The sequence below is a fragment of the Oryzias melastigma genome, linkage group LG20 (genome assembly GCF_002922805.2).
Source record: "Oryzias melastigma strain HK-1 linkage group LG20, ASM292280v2, whole genome shotgun sequence".
Lineage (NCBI taxonomy): Eukaryota > Metazoa > Chordata > Actinopteri > Beloniformes > Adrianichthyidae > Oryzias > Oryzias melastigma.
Window position 1 is genome coordinate 25,545,270 of NC_050531.1, and position 17,089 is coordinate 25,562,358.

The 17,089-nt window shown below is 44.2% G+C and overlaps 2 protein-coding genes across 8 annotated transcripts in view; both read left to right on the plus strand.

Moving 5' to 3' along the window:
- LOC112139058 overlaps window positions 1-9,640 on the plus strand; it is a 12,025-nt gene extending 2,385 nt beyond the window's left edge. For 2 of the 4 annotated variants that reach the window (XM_024261757.2, XM_024261758.2), the window contains exons 3-17: window positions 593-1,189; window positions 1,558-1,678; window positions 2,289-2,390; window positions 3,541-3,589; window positions 3,666-3,802; window positions 3,961-4,064; window positions 4,150-4,260; window positions 5,274-5,501; window positions 5,570-5,649; window positions 5,714-5,872; window positions 7,259-7,325; window positions 7,401-7,493; window positions 7,577-7,629; window positions 7,749-7,818; window positions 8,878-9,640. In XM_024261757.2, the coding sequence (XP_024117525.1) occupies window positions 593-1,189; window positions 1,558-1,678; window positions 2,289-2,390; window positions 3,541-3,589; window positions 3,666-3,802; window positions 3,961-4,064; window positions 4,150-4,260; window positions 5,274-5,501; window positions 5,570-5,649; window positions 5,714-5,872; window positions 7,259-7,325; window positions 7,401-7,493; window positions 7,577-7,629; window positions 7,749-7,818; window positions 8,878-9,024 (2,118 nt within the window). In that variant the 3' untranslated portion in view covers window positions 9,025-9,640. The remainder of the gene's footprint in view (window positions 1-592; window positions 1,190-1,557; window positions 1,679-2,288; window positions 2,391-3,540; window positions 3,590-3,665; window positions 3,803-3,960; window positions 4,065-4,149; window positions 4,261-5,273; window positions 5,502-5,569; window positions 5,650-5,713; window positions 5,873-7,258; window positions 7,326-7,400; window positions 7,494-7,576; window positions 7,630-7,748; window positions 7,819-8,877) is intronic. The other 2 variants (XM_024261760.2, XM_024261759.2) reach the window with 2 other exon arrangements.
- Window positions 9,641-11,187: 1,547 nt separating this feature from the next.
- Window positions 11,188-17,089, plus strand: part of LOC112139037 (disco-interacting protein 2 homolog C) — a 65,267-nt gene continuing 59,365 nt past the window's right edge. For 3 of the 4 annotated variants that reach the window (XM_024261729.2, XM_036217378.1, XM_024261730.2), the window contains exon 1: window positions 11,189-11,609. In XM_024261729.2, the coding sequence (XP_024117497.1) occupies window positions 11,531-11,609 (79 nt within the window). In that variant the 5' untranslated portion in view covers window positions 11,189-11,530. Of the gene's footprint in view, window positions 11,610-17,089 lie in introns of all 4 variants that reach the window. The other variant, XM_024261732.2, reaches the window with a different exon arrangement.

Consider the following 17,089-nt stretch of genomic DNA (forward strand, 5'->3'; position numbering starts at 1 on the left):
AAGGAGTTTTACTGTTCGGAAATGACTCTGTGGTATAGTGGGTGAAGAGCGGAAGTGACGTGTGGTTCGCGCATGCGGGGTAAGAGGTACAACCGATTTGCTTCCGCATACTGAAAATGCAGCGACAGTGCTTTCTCTTTCTTTATGTGGCCAAGCCCCCATGAGGAGTCTGACTCCTCCCCCTCACCACTGCTCTGGTGCAGCACTTTTGTTTTGAACTCTTTCAGGACTGAAAAAGTGGCGTGCACAGGCCCAGCCCAAACAACGGGAGGAGCAGGAGTCAGAGGAGAGGAGCAGGGAGTCAGAGGAGCAGGGAGTCAGAGGAGCAGGAGTCAGAGGAGCAGGAGTCAGAGTAGCAGGGAGTCAGAGGAGCAGGGAGTCAGAGGAACAGGAGTCAGAGGAGCAGGAGTCAGAGGAACAGGGAGTCAGAGGAGCAGGGAGTCAGAGGAACGGGGAGTCAGAGGAATGGGGAGTCAGAGGAATGGGGAGTCAGAGGAGCAGGGAGTCAGAGGAACGGGGAGTCAGAGGAACGGGGAGTCAGATGAATGGGGAGTCAGAGGAACAATCCCATGTTTGAACATGTCCCCATCAGTCTGTTCCAGGTGGAGGCCGGTGTGAAACTCAGGAGAGAGGGGCGGAGACTCTCTCAGAGCATCAGCCTCAGCCAGCGTCCCTACGGACATCTTCAAACGGGGCGTTCTGTGACTCTGCCAGCTGTCAGGTGGAAGGTCACTCCCAGCTGGACTCCACTGATGCTGCAGAATACTCCTCAGCCGTAGAGTTTGAGAGGAAGAGTCTCGTCGTGGTCAGTCAAAGTTCTCAACCTGCTTCCTACCCCCTCCCTCCTGTAGACCCAGCCCAGATCGACATCCATGCATCAACTCCATCCTATGAGATCCACCTGGACCAGGAACCTGCAGATGAAGATAAGGAGGAAGAGGAGGAAGCAGATATGAGGGAAACCATGTTTGAGCTGCTGGGAGAGAAGTGGGACTCCGCCATGGGCCTCCTGCCCCCCATCCCGGGGCTGGGTCAGAAGGACAGCTACGAGTGGTGTTTTCTAGGGTCCTCTGAGTCCGACCGGGGTCAGAGCAGCTCTGAGCTGATCCCCCTGTCCATCTCAGAGCTGCACACGGAGGCGTATCCGTACTACGGTGTGCTGGACTGGGACGCCAGCTACACTCAGAGTGTAAGTGCTCCTGAGCCAAGCCTCTCCTGTTCATAATGCTGACTCAGTGATGGGAACCTGCAGTTACGACCTGAGTGTTGTTATCACAACAAAGACATTTCAGTTCAGAGCTGCTCTCACTTTGTTTCCCTGTGGTTCTGTCCAAATCCGTCTGATGCTGCTTCAGTCAGCTGAACAGGAACACATTAACACTGAAACACTACTGTGTTCTTTAGACCAGTCTGATCGACTCTTTCTAAGGGTTGGGGGTGACTTTAGGGTCTTCTTTCTGTATCTCAGTCAGTCAGCACATCTTGTACTGTTTTTTTCCAGCAGCTGACGTAGAAATGTGATGGTCTGATTCCTGTGGATGTTTGTGTTGATTTCAGGATGCTGAGCTGGACTCCAGCTCCCACCACGGCGCTGAGCCGACCCACATCACCAACGTCCCTGATGTGCAGCATCAGGAGCCCCAGCAGCCGCCCCCCCTCAGTCCCACCGTTCACCATGGTGGGCAGCCATCCTCTGCATCAGGACCATTAACTGTACATAAGAACTGGAATGAGTGACTCCTCCCCTCTCTTGTTCCAAGAATCCAAAATCCCATAGACTTCTATAGAGAAAATGGAGAAATAAACAGCTGTTACTCAGTGATTCTATTGATCAGAACAACCATTCTGGCTCTGATCCATTTTTAACATCTTCTTGATGATCTTATGTTTATATAGTTTTCTATAATTCAAGTTATTCAAGTTATAAACTCACAAATCAGATGCCTCAATAAAAGTGGGTGGTCTCATGTTGAATGCATGTTGACAGATTTTCCCCAGCTTGCTTTCCAGTTGTAGGGGCGTGGCCTTCAAACCAGCTCTCTCTTGTGAGTGACGAGAGCTGTTGCCATAGAAACGTCAACTTGAACCAATCACTGCTCACTGACATCATCTGGCTCCAACATGGCGACATCTTTCATTGATTCATTCAGCTGGAGCTGAACGTGAACCATTACCTGTGGATGACGTCACACTCAGTCGGTCCAGTTCTCATGTACAGTCAGTGATGGCACACCTGTGTTGTGGAGAGGTAAATCAGTCTCAGTGATCTCCTTGATGTTTGTTTTCAGAATTCCAGCCCAGGTTTGGGTTGGGCGTTAACCCGGCTGGAGCTAAGACTGCAGAGGAGCTTCAGAACCGACCGGACCCGCCTGTGCCCCATGTCACTCTGGGTTAGGAGTCCTTAAAACCGACTAAACTGTGAAATATTCGCTCTCTCTACACCTTATAGCAGCTCCAATCCTCAGCAGGCTGCCAGACTGTTCAGGACGGTCCTGCTGGTGCTTCTGGTTTTCAGAGAGTTGTTATGCTTATTATGTTTTATGCTTATTATGTGAAAATAATGGATCCTTTAAAGGAACTTCAGCTGGAATGATCATGCAGACCTGAAAGGTGTCATCCAGCTCTTTACTTGTGCTCGACTTTGAATGTTTCTTCACTCATTTATCACTCCTTTAAAGTCCCAGTCTGATCATGTTTTGATCTAGTGTTTCTAGAGGTCTTTTAATTAGGATTATGCAGTTTTTAGTCAATTTCTTTTAAAAACTGCAGAGCAGCAGCAGTTCATTAGAAATTCACCTCTGAGTTGTAGGTGGGGCTGTTGGTGCGGAGTAAGCCCGCTCCAATTTGTTTGCGCTCTTTCCGACTGGCTTACAGCCCCTCACAACCCCAAGCTAACGTTAGAGGTTCAACAAAAATGGTGATCGATACTGGAGCAATCCAGCCGTACAGTTTGGAGCCAGATCCCAGCTGCAGCGCAGCAGGGAGCTTATGGTTTGCTGTTGTCACTTCTATGTCGTCTGTCTGATTCACAGTGATTTGAATAAAGAAATACTCAGAAATGTCATTTTTAGCATAATGTTAAAAACAGCACTTTCTTCAGAGTTGGGCTTTGAGATGCTGCTTATTATTTAGCAAATTTGCTAATTTTCAATCAGTGTTTGTATCAGTTTATGCTTTTGTTTGTAGTGACTTTAGCTTCTGCTGTGAAACAGAGCAGCTTTTGCAGTAAATATACGATTTAACATGAATATCTGCAAGTCCTTTGTTGTTTAGCAGGAACCTAAAAGTTTGATCAAAGACTCTCCAAATGTCCTGACATCCTCACTCAGCCTCTTCAGCTTTCTCATTATGTGTAGATTAGAGATAGGAAACCTGCTGCTGCACATCCACACGTTTACGTCTTTGGGTTTGTCCTGAACACCTCAGAGTTGCTTTCATCTTGTACTGATGTGTTTTCCTGCCTGAAATCCAAAGCTGGTCCAGCATAAGAAGGCTGCTGTTTGAGAAAGTCAGCGATGTCTCCATGATCTGCTGTTTCAGGAGCGGTCAGAGAGGAGCTGGGCAGAGTCTTGGAAACCTTTCTGAGCAGGTAGAGCCTCATTCTAGTGTGTTACAATCATTCTGTCTGTGCTGGCCTCCTCACACTTCCTCCCGTTTCTCCTCAGGGAGAACCTCAGCAATGACCTGTACCTCCACTCTCAGATGGACAGTAACCAGTACATTCCCATCTCCTCCCTGATGTGTGTGGACCAGATCAGAAGCCTCACTACAGACCAGAACCTCATCTCAGATGTTCTGAAATGTCAGTGTGACTCTTCCTCCTTAGTTCCTCTGATTCTGTGAGTGAGGCTTTGGCCCACAGAGTCAGAAATGCCTTTGAGCTTTTAGGTTCCTTTGGTCTGACTTGATGGTTGGAACCTTCTCACTCAAAGACTGCCTCTCCTCCTCTGCGGCGTGCAGCTGTGCCGCAGGTCCAGGTAGCGCCGTGCGGGCAGAAGTTTCGGCCCCGGCAGAGCCGCTGTGTTCTGATTCTCCGGGAGGTCCCTGACTCCACATCTCCAGAGGCAAGAGCCCTGTTGGGCTGCAGAATGAAGCTCGACGCCATCCTTTTCTCTTCAGCCCTGAAGGTAAAGCCGGCGTTCTGTGCAGGAGGTGGAGGCTCTGTTCAGAGGAGAAACTCTGCCAGAGTTTGTAAGCTGTGAGTCTGTGAGCAACAACCACTGGTTCATCACCTTCACATGTGAGGCCGACACGGAGCAGGTAACGTCTCACCTACTCCTCTGTCCCACGGCTAATGAGAAGTTAAGGACAACAGCTCTCACCTGGAACGACCGTTGAATATTTGATCAAATAGGACAGGAGTGTCAAACTCAATCACACAAAGGGTCAAAATCCAAAACACACCTTAGGTCACGGGCCGAACAGGATAAACATTTATCGAACATTCTAAAACTACATTTTTAAAACTTTAAAACTGTAACTTTTTAACATAATTATGAACTAGATATATAGTATTACCTGCGATGTTAGTGTGAATGCTGTAAGCTGAATTTGACCACTGAAGATGATAGTGCTGATAGATGAAGATGTTGAAACTTAAAACGCTGAAGCTGATAGCCAACTCAAAATATTAGCCAAAAGCCAAATTAGCCTAGAAAACAAACAAACAAAAAAACTTAAGTTAGCCAAAACAGGTAGCATGTAGCTGAAAAAATAGCTAAACTTCAAAATAGCCTAAAAAATTGAAAAAAGCCTAAATTAATACCAATTACCAACTAATACCAAAACAGCCTAAAAACTTAAAAAAAGCTTAAATTATCCAAAACAGCTAGCATGTAGCTGAAATATTAGCTAAACTACAAAATGGCCTAAAAAATCTTAGTAAATAGTCCAAAAATTTCAGAGAATCCGAATTTTTAAAACTTTGAAGCCGAAAGTTTTTAACATAATTATGAATAATAAAAAGGCATGAATATTGTTCCAGAATAAATCAACTTAAACCTGAAATAACTTTCAAGATTTTACTAAATATATTTTGTTAAAATTATACCACTTAGAAATGAGTGTAAGATAACATCGGGCCATTAATAACAATAAAATAAAATGATCTGGAGGGCCGAATAGAATTACCCAGAGGGCCGGATCCGGCCCCCGGGCCTTGACTTTGACACATGTGAAATGTGGGATTTTCTCCCCAGCTTCACACTAAATCTTATTTCGTGAGGAAAGTTTTTGTGAGAAATTGTGTTGCTGGGTTCTGTGTGTGCCTGCAGGTCTACAATTACCTCCGACAGGAAGTGCAGGTGTTCAAGGGAAAGCCCATCCTGGCCAGGATAAAGACCAGCATGGGTCCAGTCGATAGTTACAAACCCGTCCAGCTGGAGCAGAGGAGCAAACGCCCCGCCCCCTTTAACCAATCTGGAGCATCCCAGGAGACGAGGATTTCAGTGGAGCCGTACGGTTCCATCGCTGAAGGCTTCTGCTGCTGTGACAGCCAGAAGGTGATGCTCCGCCCCCCGGCGGGACTGCTCCTCCGCTGGCTCCTCTGCTCACCTGTTGTTTCTGCCAGCAGCTCGAGTCGTTGAAGGATGGCTTCATGAGGGAGGCGGCAGCAGCTTCCAGAGACAAACCGCACAGCCTGCTCACCAGGTAGCCTGCTGTCTTTTTGTGAGGTTCAGCTGTTTACTCGGTCTGATGGGACCCTTTCCTCCAGGACAGCCACTTCTGCAGGTTTTGGACGTCACAGCGGCATCTCCAAGCGCGATGAAGGTTTCATTAAACCGACCCAAAACCAGGCAGGAGACGGCCAACACCAATGGAACAGGAAGTGGAGGGGAGGGAGCAGCGGCTCGGCAACACCTTACAGTAAACGGTAACTAAAGTTCAGCTTTACATCTCAGAACCAGAGCTGTCACAATTAGTCGACTAATCAAGGATTAATCGACTATCAAAATAGTTGACGACTAATTTAATAGTCGATTAGTCGTTACTTTAAATTATATGGAGTCAGAGTGTAGTAAAGGTGACAAGTTTAGATTTTTCAGTACAAAAAAATGAGTAGGTGAGACGAAAACTTTAACTTTTGTGAAAAATAGTTCCTTGTTTTAGATGCCGACCTCATTTAATTTAATCTTGTTTTAATCCCAGAAACTAAAGAAGGACAGAGACTGCACGATTCATTAAAGTCTACTAAACTATCTTCTTCATTGTCTTAGTTTTTATCTACTTTGTGCATGACCTGATTAGTCCACTAATTGGAAAAAATGATCAATGATAAGTCGACTAAAACACTAATCCAATGCTCCCTCAGTGTGTTCCGGTTCACATCTCATGGTTTTTACCTTTATAAACACTGCAGTTCTGGGTCCTGATTGGCTGGAGACTCTGCCAGTCCACTGTCCTGTAAAAGAATGTGCTCAACTTTCTACATTTACATGAATCTTCATCACAATCAGATCTTTGTTTTTATTCTACTTTTTCATGGATGTTTGAACTTGGAGAGTTTAAACAAAAGAGAAAAGAAAGTGTGTATTGAAGAGTGTAGATTAGGGGTCTCAAACTCAATCACACAGGGGGCCAAAATCCAAAACACACCTTAGGTCACGGGCCGAACAGGATAAACATTTATTGAACACTCTAAAACTGCTTTTTTAAAACTTTAGAACTGTAACTTTTTAACATAATTATGAACTAGATATATAGCATTACCTGTGATAATGCTAGTGTGAATGCTGTAAGATGAGTTAGCGGATAGAATTACCCAGAAGGCTGGATCCGGCCCTCTGACCTTGACTTGTGACATGTGTGACCCAGAGTGTTTCAAAGTGGGACAGAGTCAAAATTGTGTTCAATAAATGTTTATCCTGTTCAGCCCATGACCTAAGGTTGGTTTTGATTTTCGCCCTCTGTGCGATGGAGTTTGACACCCCTGGTTTAGGTCCATAGAACCTCACAGTTCTTCTGGACCATGTTCAGATATGGCTTCATTTCTTCATCAACTTCAGCTCATCTTGAAAGGTTTTAACCCTTTAACACCTGAGGCGTCACCGGTGACACTTAAACACAAAACCTTTAAGAAACTATAACTTTTCAACTGTGAACACAACCAAAGTAATTCCAGCAGATTCTGAAGGAGAAAAGCGGCTTTTCTCCTTCAGAATCTTCTGGAATTATCGTGTTAACAATGAAAAAATGACAGTAAATCAAAGGCTGTGACTGCATGTGAAGTCTCTACCCGGCGTCCTGTGTCTGCCCTAAGGCACATGCTCCCCGGCCAGAGAAGAAAGAAGTGGCGGTATTTGGAAGAGTCTTCACGGTGCAGTGAAGTAAGAACCCACTGAGCCGCTTCATCATCAGCACAGAACCAGCCGTGACCCTTTATGTTGCTGTCTCCTCATCAGCCATGTCTTCCTGAGTTCAACCTGAGCAGCTTCCCTCCACTCTCTGTAAAGATGGTTACCATGACGACACCTGCAGCTAAGAGTAAGATGCAGGTAAGAAATGGCTGCTGTCTGAGACACTCCAATACATGAGTTAGTCCACTTGCAAAGTGAACCAAGTGTTTAAATCCTGACAGGAACCAGAGGCTCCTCCCCCCCTGAGCTGTGCGCAGACAGAAGATGCTCTGCAGTGAGTGTTCTCCAGCCTCTTCACAGCGCTGCTGGGGCCTTCATATGCAGACTTGAGAAGTTTTCCAGTTGTCGTGTTGCCAACTGTGTGTTGGAGACAGTTCTGTTGTGTCTCTGCAGGAGTGTAAAGGAGAACGCAGAGACGATCGGAGAAGCCAAGCCGCCGCAGCTCCCACAGGAAACAGTCACGGTGAGAAGCGCTCAGCACCGCCTTCAGTCCTCCACGCCGTGTCCTGCTGCTATCAGCGTCAACACAGTCCACTCAAAACAAGCGCTATCTGTTATCTTCTAATTGATGCTAATGCTAACGCTAGCTTTCCATGACAGGGATGAGACGTAGAGCTGCAGAAGATCTTTTCTGACCAGTTAAAGTTGATCACATTTCTGTGTTCACAAAATCACTAAAGACAGAGATAAAGTCAGACAATTTCAACGTGTATGACAATAAAGAAAAACGAATAACTATTGTGTTAATTTCTGACATAGCTCCTCTTTGCTGTTACTCATAACCGTGTCTGATCCTGCAGGATAATAAAGATAAACAAGGATCAAAACAATTAGAAACCATCAAAAATATATTCCTATTAAAGCATTCCTAGTTTTACAATTACCCCTAAAAATACCCTGAAAAACCACAAATACCTCTTGTTACAACTACTAAATGTAGCATCTTAGCTGCTCCGATTACATGAGGCCAACATGAATTTCAACCCGTTTTTGTGCTGATTACACTTAAAACACGTGTGAATGACATCAGCCAGAATAGAACCTGTTAGAACAATATCTGCTCAATGAAAGGTGGATGTTTTCAATAAAACCTCAAATATTGGAGGATTATTCAAATTTATATTTAGATTTGTGAACGATCTAAGACAGGAAATGAAAATACAGTTCAACAGGACATTTGTGAAAAAAATATTGTACATTTTTCTGTTGATTTGGTAACGTTACCTTTTATTCTTTATGTAAAATTGTGTTGAACAGCGTTCAGCTGTCAGTTTTGCTGTTCTAAACCTGAACACTGGAAGTAAGTATATTCACATTTTCGGCTCTGTTGCCATTTTGTCTGACGTCAGCATGAAAAGAGTCTTCTACAGGTGATGGGAATTCTTCAGCAATATATCCCAAATATATATGAATTGTAACAGAGGATGTTGTTAAATGTTGTTCCATCCTATGAAAACGTTCCTGAATCTGAAGTGATTAAATGTGTTTAATATGTGTCAAGTATCTTATGAATGAAGCTCAGTGTGATCTGAAGGTGGCTGAGAAACCGAGCTACGCCCAGGTCATCCAGAGGTCATCCAGGCCTGGCTGCTGCGTCTCGCCAACCGCTTCCCCTCAAAGAAGAGATGGAAGTATTACAGAAGAACCCGTCTTCACAGGGGAGAGATGAAAGCTGCTGGATGGAGAGGACGATGGAGGCAGATCTGCACCTGAACTTGATGTTTCTTTTCACAAGACGACGCATTGATTCACTTTGGTTGTGCCAGCGTCCAAATGAGACGTCCTGTCTGGATTGATTTATTTCTTGTTCAGTTTGAGACGCTGCTCTGAGGCTTCTTATTTGGATTTATTTCTTGTTTTTTCCACTGTTCCTAAGCTGGCAGGAAAACTGCTTTACAGACTTGATCTTTAGTGATTACTCTGCACGGAGGATTATTTCTTGTTGTCTTAGTTTTCTTTCTTGAATAATTTAATAGTTTTTAATCCATGTTAAAAGTGGTGTTTAACTGGTCGTTTGAATGGTGACAGTCATGTTTCTGTCCAGTTGATTTTAGCTCCCTCAGGGTTCCATAAACAGACTCAGTTTGAACACAAACTTCCAAAATGTTTCTCAAAACATCATTTCATGTTAAGTAGTTTTGTTTGACTTGTGTTTAAAATATGAAGATGTTGAGTTGTTCATTTGCAAAGATGTAAATATTTTGAACAAAATGCCAAAGAAGTAGCGTTTGAAGATCCAAACTGTCTGTGTTTGTCATTTAAATAAACCTTTTTGCACAGTTGTAGTTGCATGTCTGCATGTCCTTCTTTGGAACGCTGCAGTGTCACAGTGTGACCAGCAGATGGCAGACGAGCGTCATCACATCATGCGATGTTCCATGATGTGATTTCAAATATATGGGAAAAATAGAACCTATATATATGTGTAAAATTTAAATGTAGAAATGTGCTTCACCCTTAACCCCTTGCTGCTTGAATTTTAGCTATGAAACTAAACTCCTTGAGCTTTTTATTGAATAGATAATGGATTGTGGTAATTTTACAGCTAAGGTGGATTGATACACATTTGCATGAATATAGGTTTTAAGGAATTAAGAATCTAATAAAAATGTGTTTTGTTTAGCTTAAATTGAATTTTAATTTTATTTCACATCTAATTCTTTAACAGTTTGAATATAAAATATTTAAAATAAAAATCTATTTAATATAATATTTAAAAAAATGACCTCGAATTACTACATTCGTGATTAGTTTGTTATTATCATGTTTCTTCTGGTTGCCAATTCGGGTTTGAGTGCAACACCATCCCATCAGGCTTTGCTCATCCAGCAGCTCCAATTCCAACAGATTTATTTTCTTCTTTTAACCTGTAAATATCATGACAATCATTGAGGATGATCATCTGAAATCTCTTCCTTAAAGTTTAGATTGCCAAATCCTAAATTAATATTGGTACATTTATCTTTCTAAGAATGTGCTATAGACATAAATGATGTGCAGCAAGGTTTTGGCCAGAACAATAGCATTTTTTAAGGAAGACGGTGAAGTGTGATGATTAATTGATGAATCTATTTATCCAACCAGATCAAGCTGTAAGACAAGTTATTAATTGAATCGAATTGATCATGCATCATAAAATCATTTCAAAATAAAATGAATCAATCTATAATTGATCTTGAAAAATACAACTTCCCATTATTTTACTCTAAAATGATCAAGTTCCATCACAGTGAACACATGTGACTCTGCAGAAACTGATCAACCTTAAGTCCAGTCCGATGTGTAAAAAAAACCTTTACATTTACAGTCACGTACCATACAGTCTGGTAGAATGTTCTCATAATGTTCCTTTTGGATTCAACTTTATCAAACTAAATGTAAATGGATTTGACATTCATTCTTGTTTACTTGTTTGTTTGTACAAATATTAATTATCTTAAAGAAATATAAGACATCTGGAAAACTTCTCCTGCACTGTTCAGTACCAGGTATTTCTCTCTGAGTGTCACTGCTGGACATTTGGGATAATGATGTTCTGGATCCATTTTAGGTCAGTGAATCGGATCAGAATGAACCTGTGAATGGGGTTGTTCAAATGAATCGCTACAGCACTACTGACCATCATGTAAAACGTTAAAGTTGGAGATTTATTGTTTTAAAATAAAAAAAGTTAAAGTTAATCAATTTTCATATGATTGAAAGTAAGTGGAAAACGTCAATGCGACCGTAAAGCGGCATTTGAGTCTAGAGGGGAAATAAATAAGATTTTATTTTGGGGGTAAAATCAGCTTGGTTCTGGTGCCCCTGTCGGCGCAACGCGGCACTGCAGCCTTATCCGTGGAGTCACGTGACACCAGCGGCAGAAAGCAGCGAGCGGCGCTGAGTTTGTAGCTGCGCGAGCCTCATCATCTTCATCATCATCATCACTCCAGCCGCAGCCACGGCACGGTCCAGCCGCGCGAGCCTCCGGGGTCTTCACCGTTTCGGGGTGGCGGGCGCCATGGCGGGCCCCCGTTAACAGCAGAGCAGATTTCTCTCTTTGTTCTCGCCGGCTCCCTTCACGCGCCTCCGCCGAGGAGGAGGAGAACTCCCTTTCCGAGCAGAGGAGGAGGCAGCAGCAGCGACCGCGGCGGTGGCGGAGCGAGCCGCGCTCTGAGCGGGACTTGTTTTTCACGATGGCGGACCGAGAGGCGTCGCCGATCCCGTTGGAGATCCGAGCCCGGCTGGCGGAGCTGGAGCTGGAGCTGTCGGAGGGTAAGGACCCGTTAGACCCCCACCTCCCCCTCCCCTCATCTCATCCCCATCCTCACCGGAGCCCGCCTACTGTCGGAATCTAACCGTTCACTCCGCCCCCCCGCTCCCGCAGGCCTCCTCGGCTCCGAGGATGCGCGCGGAGCGGCGGCCGGACCGCGCGGGGTTCGGCCGGCGCTCTTTGTCTCCGCGGCAAAGGGATGAATAAACATAGAACGGCACCGGAACGGCCCGCGCCGTCCGAACCGAGCCACCGTTTGACCTTGAGAGGTTGAAGTCCGCGAGGCGCACCTGTGTGGGTGCGCGCGCGGCCGCTCTGCTGATGGCACCGTGAGCGCGCGCACTGCGAGGGCCACTCCGGCCCGGCCGCGGCGATCCCGTCCACTGGCGCTGTGCCTTTGGGCCCGAACCCCCCACCCCCGTCCTGACAGAGAGCCTTTCATCTGCTCTGTGAGGATGCTTCAATCACAGCAGCACACCCAGTTCTGTTCACGCGAGGGGGGGGTTCATGCCTTCATTGTGAGCGCGGGAGCATCAGACAGCTGAGCTCTGCAGCTAATTGCCCCACAGAGCCCATCGGTGTTGGGGGGTTCTGTGAGGGACTCTCCTGCATGAACGTGAATAATTCAGCACCCAAACGTTTGTGCTGCCGGTGCAGACGGTCAGGAATCTGCAGCTCTCCCGAGAGCTCTCCAGCTGCAGCCCAGCATCAGCATCCTCCTCCATGAAAGCTCTTCTGTTCTCCCTCTGCGGCGACTCGCTCAGCCACTCACAAACAGTCCTAATCCAGCCTGGGGAGGGGGGGCTTCAGAACCTGCTGCTTCCAGATGTTATTAATGATGGAAATGGTGGGAGGAGGAGACGTCAGCGGCGAGCGTCAGCCGCCATGACGCACCGAACCTCCAGGTGTGAGTGAAGGAGGTCTGACTCTGCGTGTGTCTGCCTCATGCAGATGAAGCTCTTTCATGGACTCCATCTCCCCTCAGAGGCGGAGATGTCACAGAGTCTGTGGACCGCCGCCGCAGACAGAGGCCCAAACCAACGCTTCCACCTGAACCCAGTAACCTGGCAGAAGGTTCTGCTGGAGCCACCACTGCCTCAGAAACCCAGACCATGATCACAGATGGTTCAGTCCAAACAGACAGAGCTGAGCTCACATGTTTCACTGACATCATTCTACAGCAGCTTTTAGTTTCACATGCTGGAAAACAGACGGTTACAGGTGAAACCGTCACTAGAAAGACTGGATTCTGCATCGATGGACACAGATTTTCTGTCAGCAGAACATCTCCTTCCAGCTCTTCATGAAGCATCCTGGGGGAAGATGCTGATTTGATGTTTGGCTGGGTCTTGCTTGTGTCATCAGTGGATCCTCCTGCAGAGCAGCTCTGATTGAATCTTCACGGTTTCACTCCTCTGGCTGAAAGATCTAAAGCTTCTGAAAGGTTGAACCCTTTCATTCTCTGATAAACCAAGTAAATCTGCGAGTTTTAGTGTCACACCAATCACAGTTTGATGTCAGCGTTCCCAGAGGTCTTCTCATGATGATGATGCTGTTTTTAGCCAACATCTACAAATCTGTTGTTTTCTAGAAGGTAGTTTCTGCAGAGCAGCAGGAGTTTATCAGAAATTCACCTGAGTTGTGGGCGAAGCTGTTGGTGCAGAGTAAGCCCGCCCCCTCATCCTGTCATCCCTTTGTTCACTGACTCTCCCACTAGCTTACAGCTCCTCAGAACCCCAACCTTACGTTGGCGGTGCATAAAAAAGAGCAGCAATATCGTTTCTATCCAGCTGTACAGTTCTGATCCAGATTCCATCTCAGACCAGGAAAACAAAGACGTTCCTGGATCTGTTTGTGTGTAAGTGGAAGATCAGAATGGGGCGGAGCAGGAAGACTGTGGCCCCGCCCAATGTACTTTCTACTTCACAAATAGGATCTTTTTCAAACAGCGTTTTTAAATTCTGATTTAACAGCAGTTTGAATGGAAATACTGAGAAATGCAGTTTTAAGCTTTGTTTTCATAACATTTGTCCTCCATCATGGAAAAATGTTACAAAAGCATGTAAGAGTCGGTCTTTAAAGAAAGAAAAAACCCTGTTTATCACTTTAAGCCTGACAATAAACAACAACATGACTGGAAGCATTCGACTCAACACTCTTTAAAATCAAAATGTATCATAGATAATAACAAATTCAGGTGTAAAGAAGCAAACCGTCCAGCAGAGAGGTCTGTGTTTGTTTGTCAGTGAAATGATTCTTTTTGTTCTATAATGACTAGTGCTGCCACAAATGATTATTTTAATGGTTGATTAACCACAGATTATTTTTTCCGATCAGTCGACTCATCGGGTCATGAACTAACTGGATGTAAAACACATATTAGAGATCATCAGCTTTAAACTAACTAAAGATAAAGACAATGAAGATGACAGTTTATTAAACTTTTAATGAATCCTACAGCCTCTGTCCTTCATTAGTTTCTGGTATTAAAGCAAGATTAAACTACAAACGTTGCATTAATGCTAGTGTGAATGCTTTTTGCTGAAAATAGTCGGTGAAGCTGTTTGCTGAAAATGGCGACACAATTGACTAATTGCTGCAGGGATTTACTAAAAATGCAAAAACTTAGCAAATTTTTAATTTGCTAAAATACTATGAAAAGAACTGTGAAAGAGCGCTGAAGTTGACCTAAATTTTGTAGTAAAATTCCTTAAAAATCCCTAATAAATACCAATTTTGCTAAAATATTTAGTGTTGCTTAAATATGAGCTAAACTCCAATTTTGCCCAAAAAACCTCAGTAGATTCCAAATTATCCAAAAAAATAAATAAAAACTAGCTTGTTGCTTAACTACTAACTAAACTCCAAAATAACGTAAAATTCCTCAGTAACCTAAATTAGTCAAAAACGTTAGCATGTTGCTCAAATATAAGATAAACTCTAAATTAGCTTAAAACCCCAGTAGATAACGAATTAGCCGAAAATGTTAGCATGTTGCTAAATTGTTAGCTAAACTCAATTTTTTTTAATTACTAAAAAAATGAAAACATAACCCATGGATATATTTAAAGGTTTGTTGCTAATCTACTTAACATTTTGAAATGTGAAGACTTTCTCATTCATTTCCTATGGGGCATACTTTGCTCAATATTTCAAAAACTATAAAGTTTATGAATACCAAAAAATACAATCAGTAATGTCCTGAATGAGATGAAAGTTTTGATACCAAGATTACTGAAATCTCTGAAAGCGTGATTGAGTTTTTACGTGCTGAAAAACACAGAAAGGAGCAGGAGAATCACTATAGTGTGAATGCTGACTAAACAATCACAAATAAATGAGGTCGGCATCTGAAACAAGGAAGTATTTTTCACAAAAGATAAAGTTTTGGTCTCAGTGACTCAAACAATGTAAAAAGTACATGTTTTGGTGCTGATCGCTCACAACTTTGTTCAATTTTACTACACTCTGACTCCATAGAATATAAAGTAATACAAATTGACTATTAAATTAGTCATCTGCTATTTTAATAGTCGACCAGTCGTCGATTAATGATCGATCAATGATGAATCGTGGCAGCCCTAATAATGAGCCTCTTCAACTTGAATGTAGACGCCGACTGGCTGCTCTAGGAGTTTTCCTCAGTGAGCTCAAAGCTGCATCCTCTCTCCAGAGGAGCATCAGGGGTGAAGGAACCTCCGGCAGGCGGCTTTGATGGGCCGAGCTGCAGGGGAAGCTTCTTTCCTCGCCTTTGAGACGTGGATCCACCTGTTTATCAGATGAAGGCAGCAATCAGCTGAGCTCTGCAGATAAAGCTGTCTTTAAGCATCACATCCTCCCTGCTCTGACCTGCCGCCGTTCCTCAGCGCTTGGGAGCATGTGGTGGACGATCTTTGGCAGAGCGGCTTGGAGACGACAGAATCTGAGCAGAACTGTGGAGGAGCTCTGAGCTTTTAAATCCAGGATGTTATTTTACTGCAAAGCCTGATGAGGCTTTAGTTCACGCTGGATGTTTTTGCCAAGAATAAGCTGAAGCTGAGTTTGGATGACGCTGTAATTAGAAAAGTTTCTCCACTAAAAGAAACATTTGGAGTCTTGGAAGTGGTGATTATTACACCCAAACTGCAACATTTTCTCTATTTCTGAAGATGAAACCAGTCATTCCAACTGAAAACCGTCTTCTATGAGGTTTTCCTGGTTATCTCTGCAGCTGTGATTCCAGTGTTCATGCATGCAGAGTTAACGTCCCCGTGCGGCCTGAAGCACAGGTTAGCTTTCCTCATTCTGTTGCCACTGCGCTGCAGACGCTGCAGATGCTGCAGACGCTGCAGATGCTGCAGACTAGTGCTCAATGACTCACTTTCCACACAATTCAGTTCAAACCTCAACTTTTGGGTCACGGTTTTGTTTTGGTCTGATATATTAGTTGTGTATTAAAAAACAACAACAAAACAAAAAAAAAATCAGATTTTTTTTAAATTTGCTAATAACCAAGTAAAAATGAAGAAAAGGCTTATAGTTAGCTTATGCTAAACCTTGTGTAAAGTGATAACACAATAAAAATATTTTTTAAATTTAGCACAATTGCTTGACACTTCCTACGTAAGCATACTGGTAGGCTGTAGGGATGCAATGATTCACTTTTCCCACAATTCAGTTCAATAATGTAACATATGGTTAGCAAGGAACCAAGAATTGTGGCATCACTAGTGGAGGTGGTGGAGATGCTGTAGATTCTGCAAATGGTGCAGATGCTGCAGATCTTCAGATACTTCAGATGGTTCAGATGCTGCAGATCCTGCGCACAGTGCAGATGCTGCAGACAGTGCAGACAGTGCAGATGCTGCAGACAGTGCAGATGGTGCAGACAGTGCGGATGCTGCAGATGCTGCAGATACTGTAGTCACTGCAGACGCTGCAAATGGTTCAGATGCTGCAGATCCTGTGCACAGTGCAGATGCTGTAGACAGTGCAGATCCTGGAGACAGTGCAGATGGTGCAGATGCTGTAGACGCTGCAGATGGTGCAGATGCTGTAGATCTTCAGATGGTGCAGATGCTGTAGACGCTGCAGATGGTGCAGATGCTGTAGATCTTCAGATGGTGCAGACTCTGCAGACTCTGCAGACACTGCCGACCGTGCACGTGGACCATCTCTGCTCTTAACTTATGTTAGTCACTTTGTGCAGATTTCACTGATACATTCATTCAGCTTTTAAAGGCAGAAAGCCAAACTGGTTTTCCCAGAAGCACCTTTACATTTTCAGATTGGTGATGTTTAGAATTGAACCCCATTTCCACCCATCATCACAGTCTCACAATGCAGATCATCTGAGTTCTAGCTAAGTCTACGGACGGAAAGTTAACTGGAGTGTGATCAGAGCGTTCATCCACTGACAGATCCAGATGCTCTCTTTCAAAAAGGAGAACGTGTTTGAGTGACAGGAAGCTGAAGCTGGACCCTCACATGCACCTGATAATCC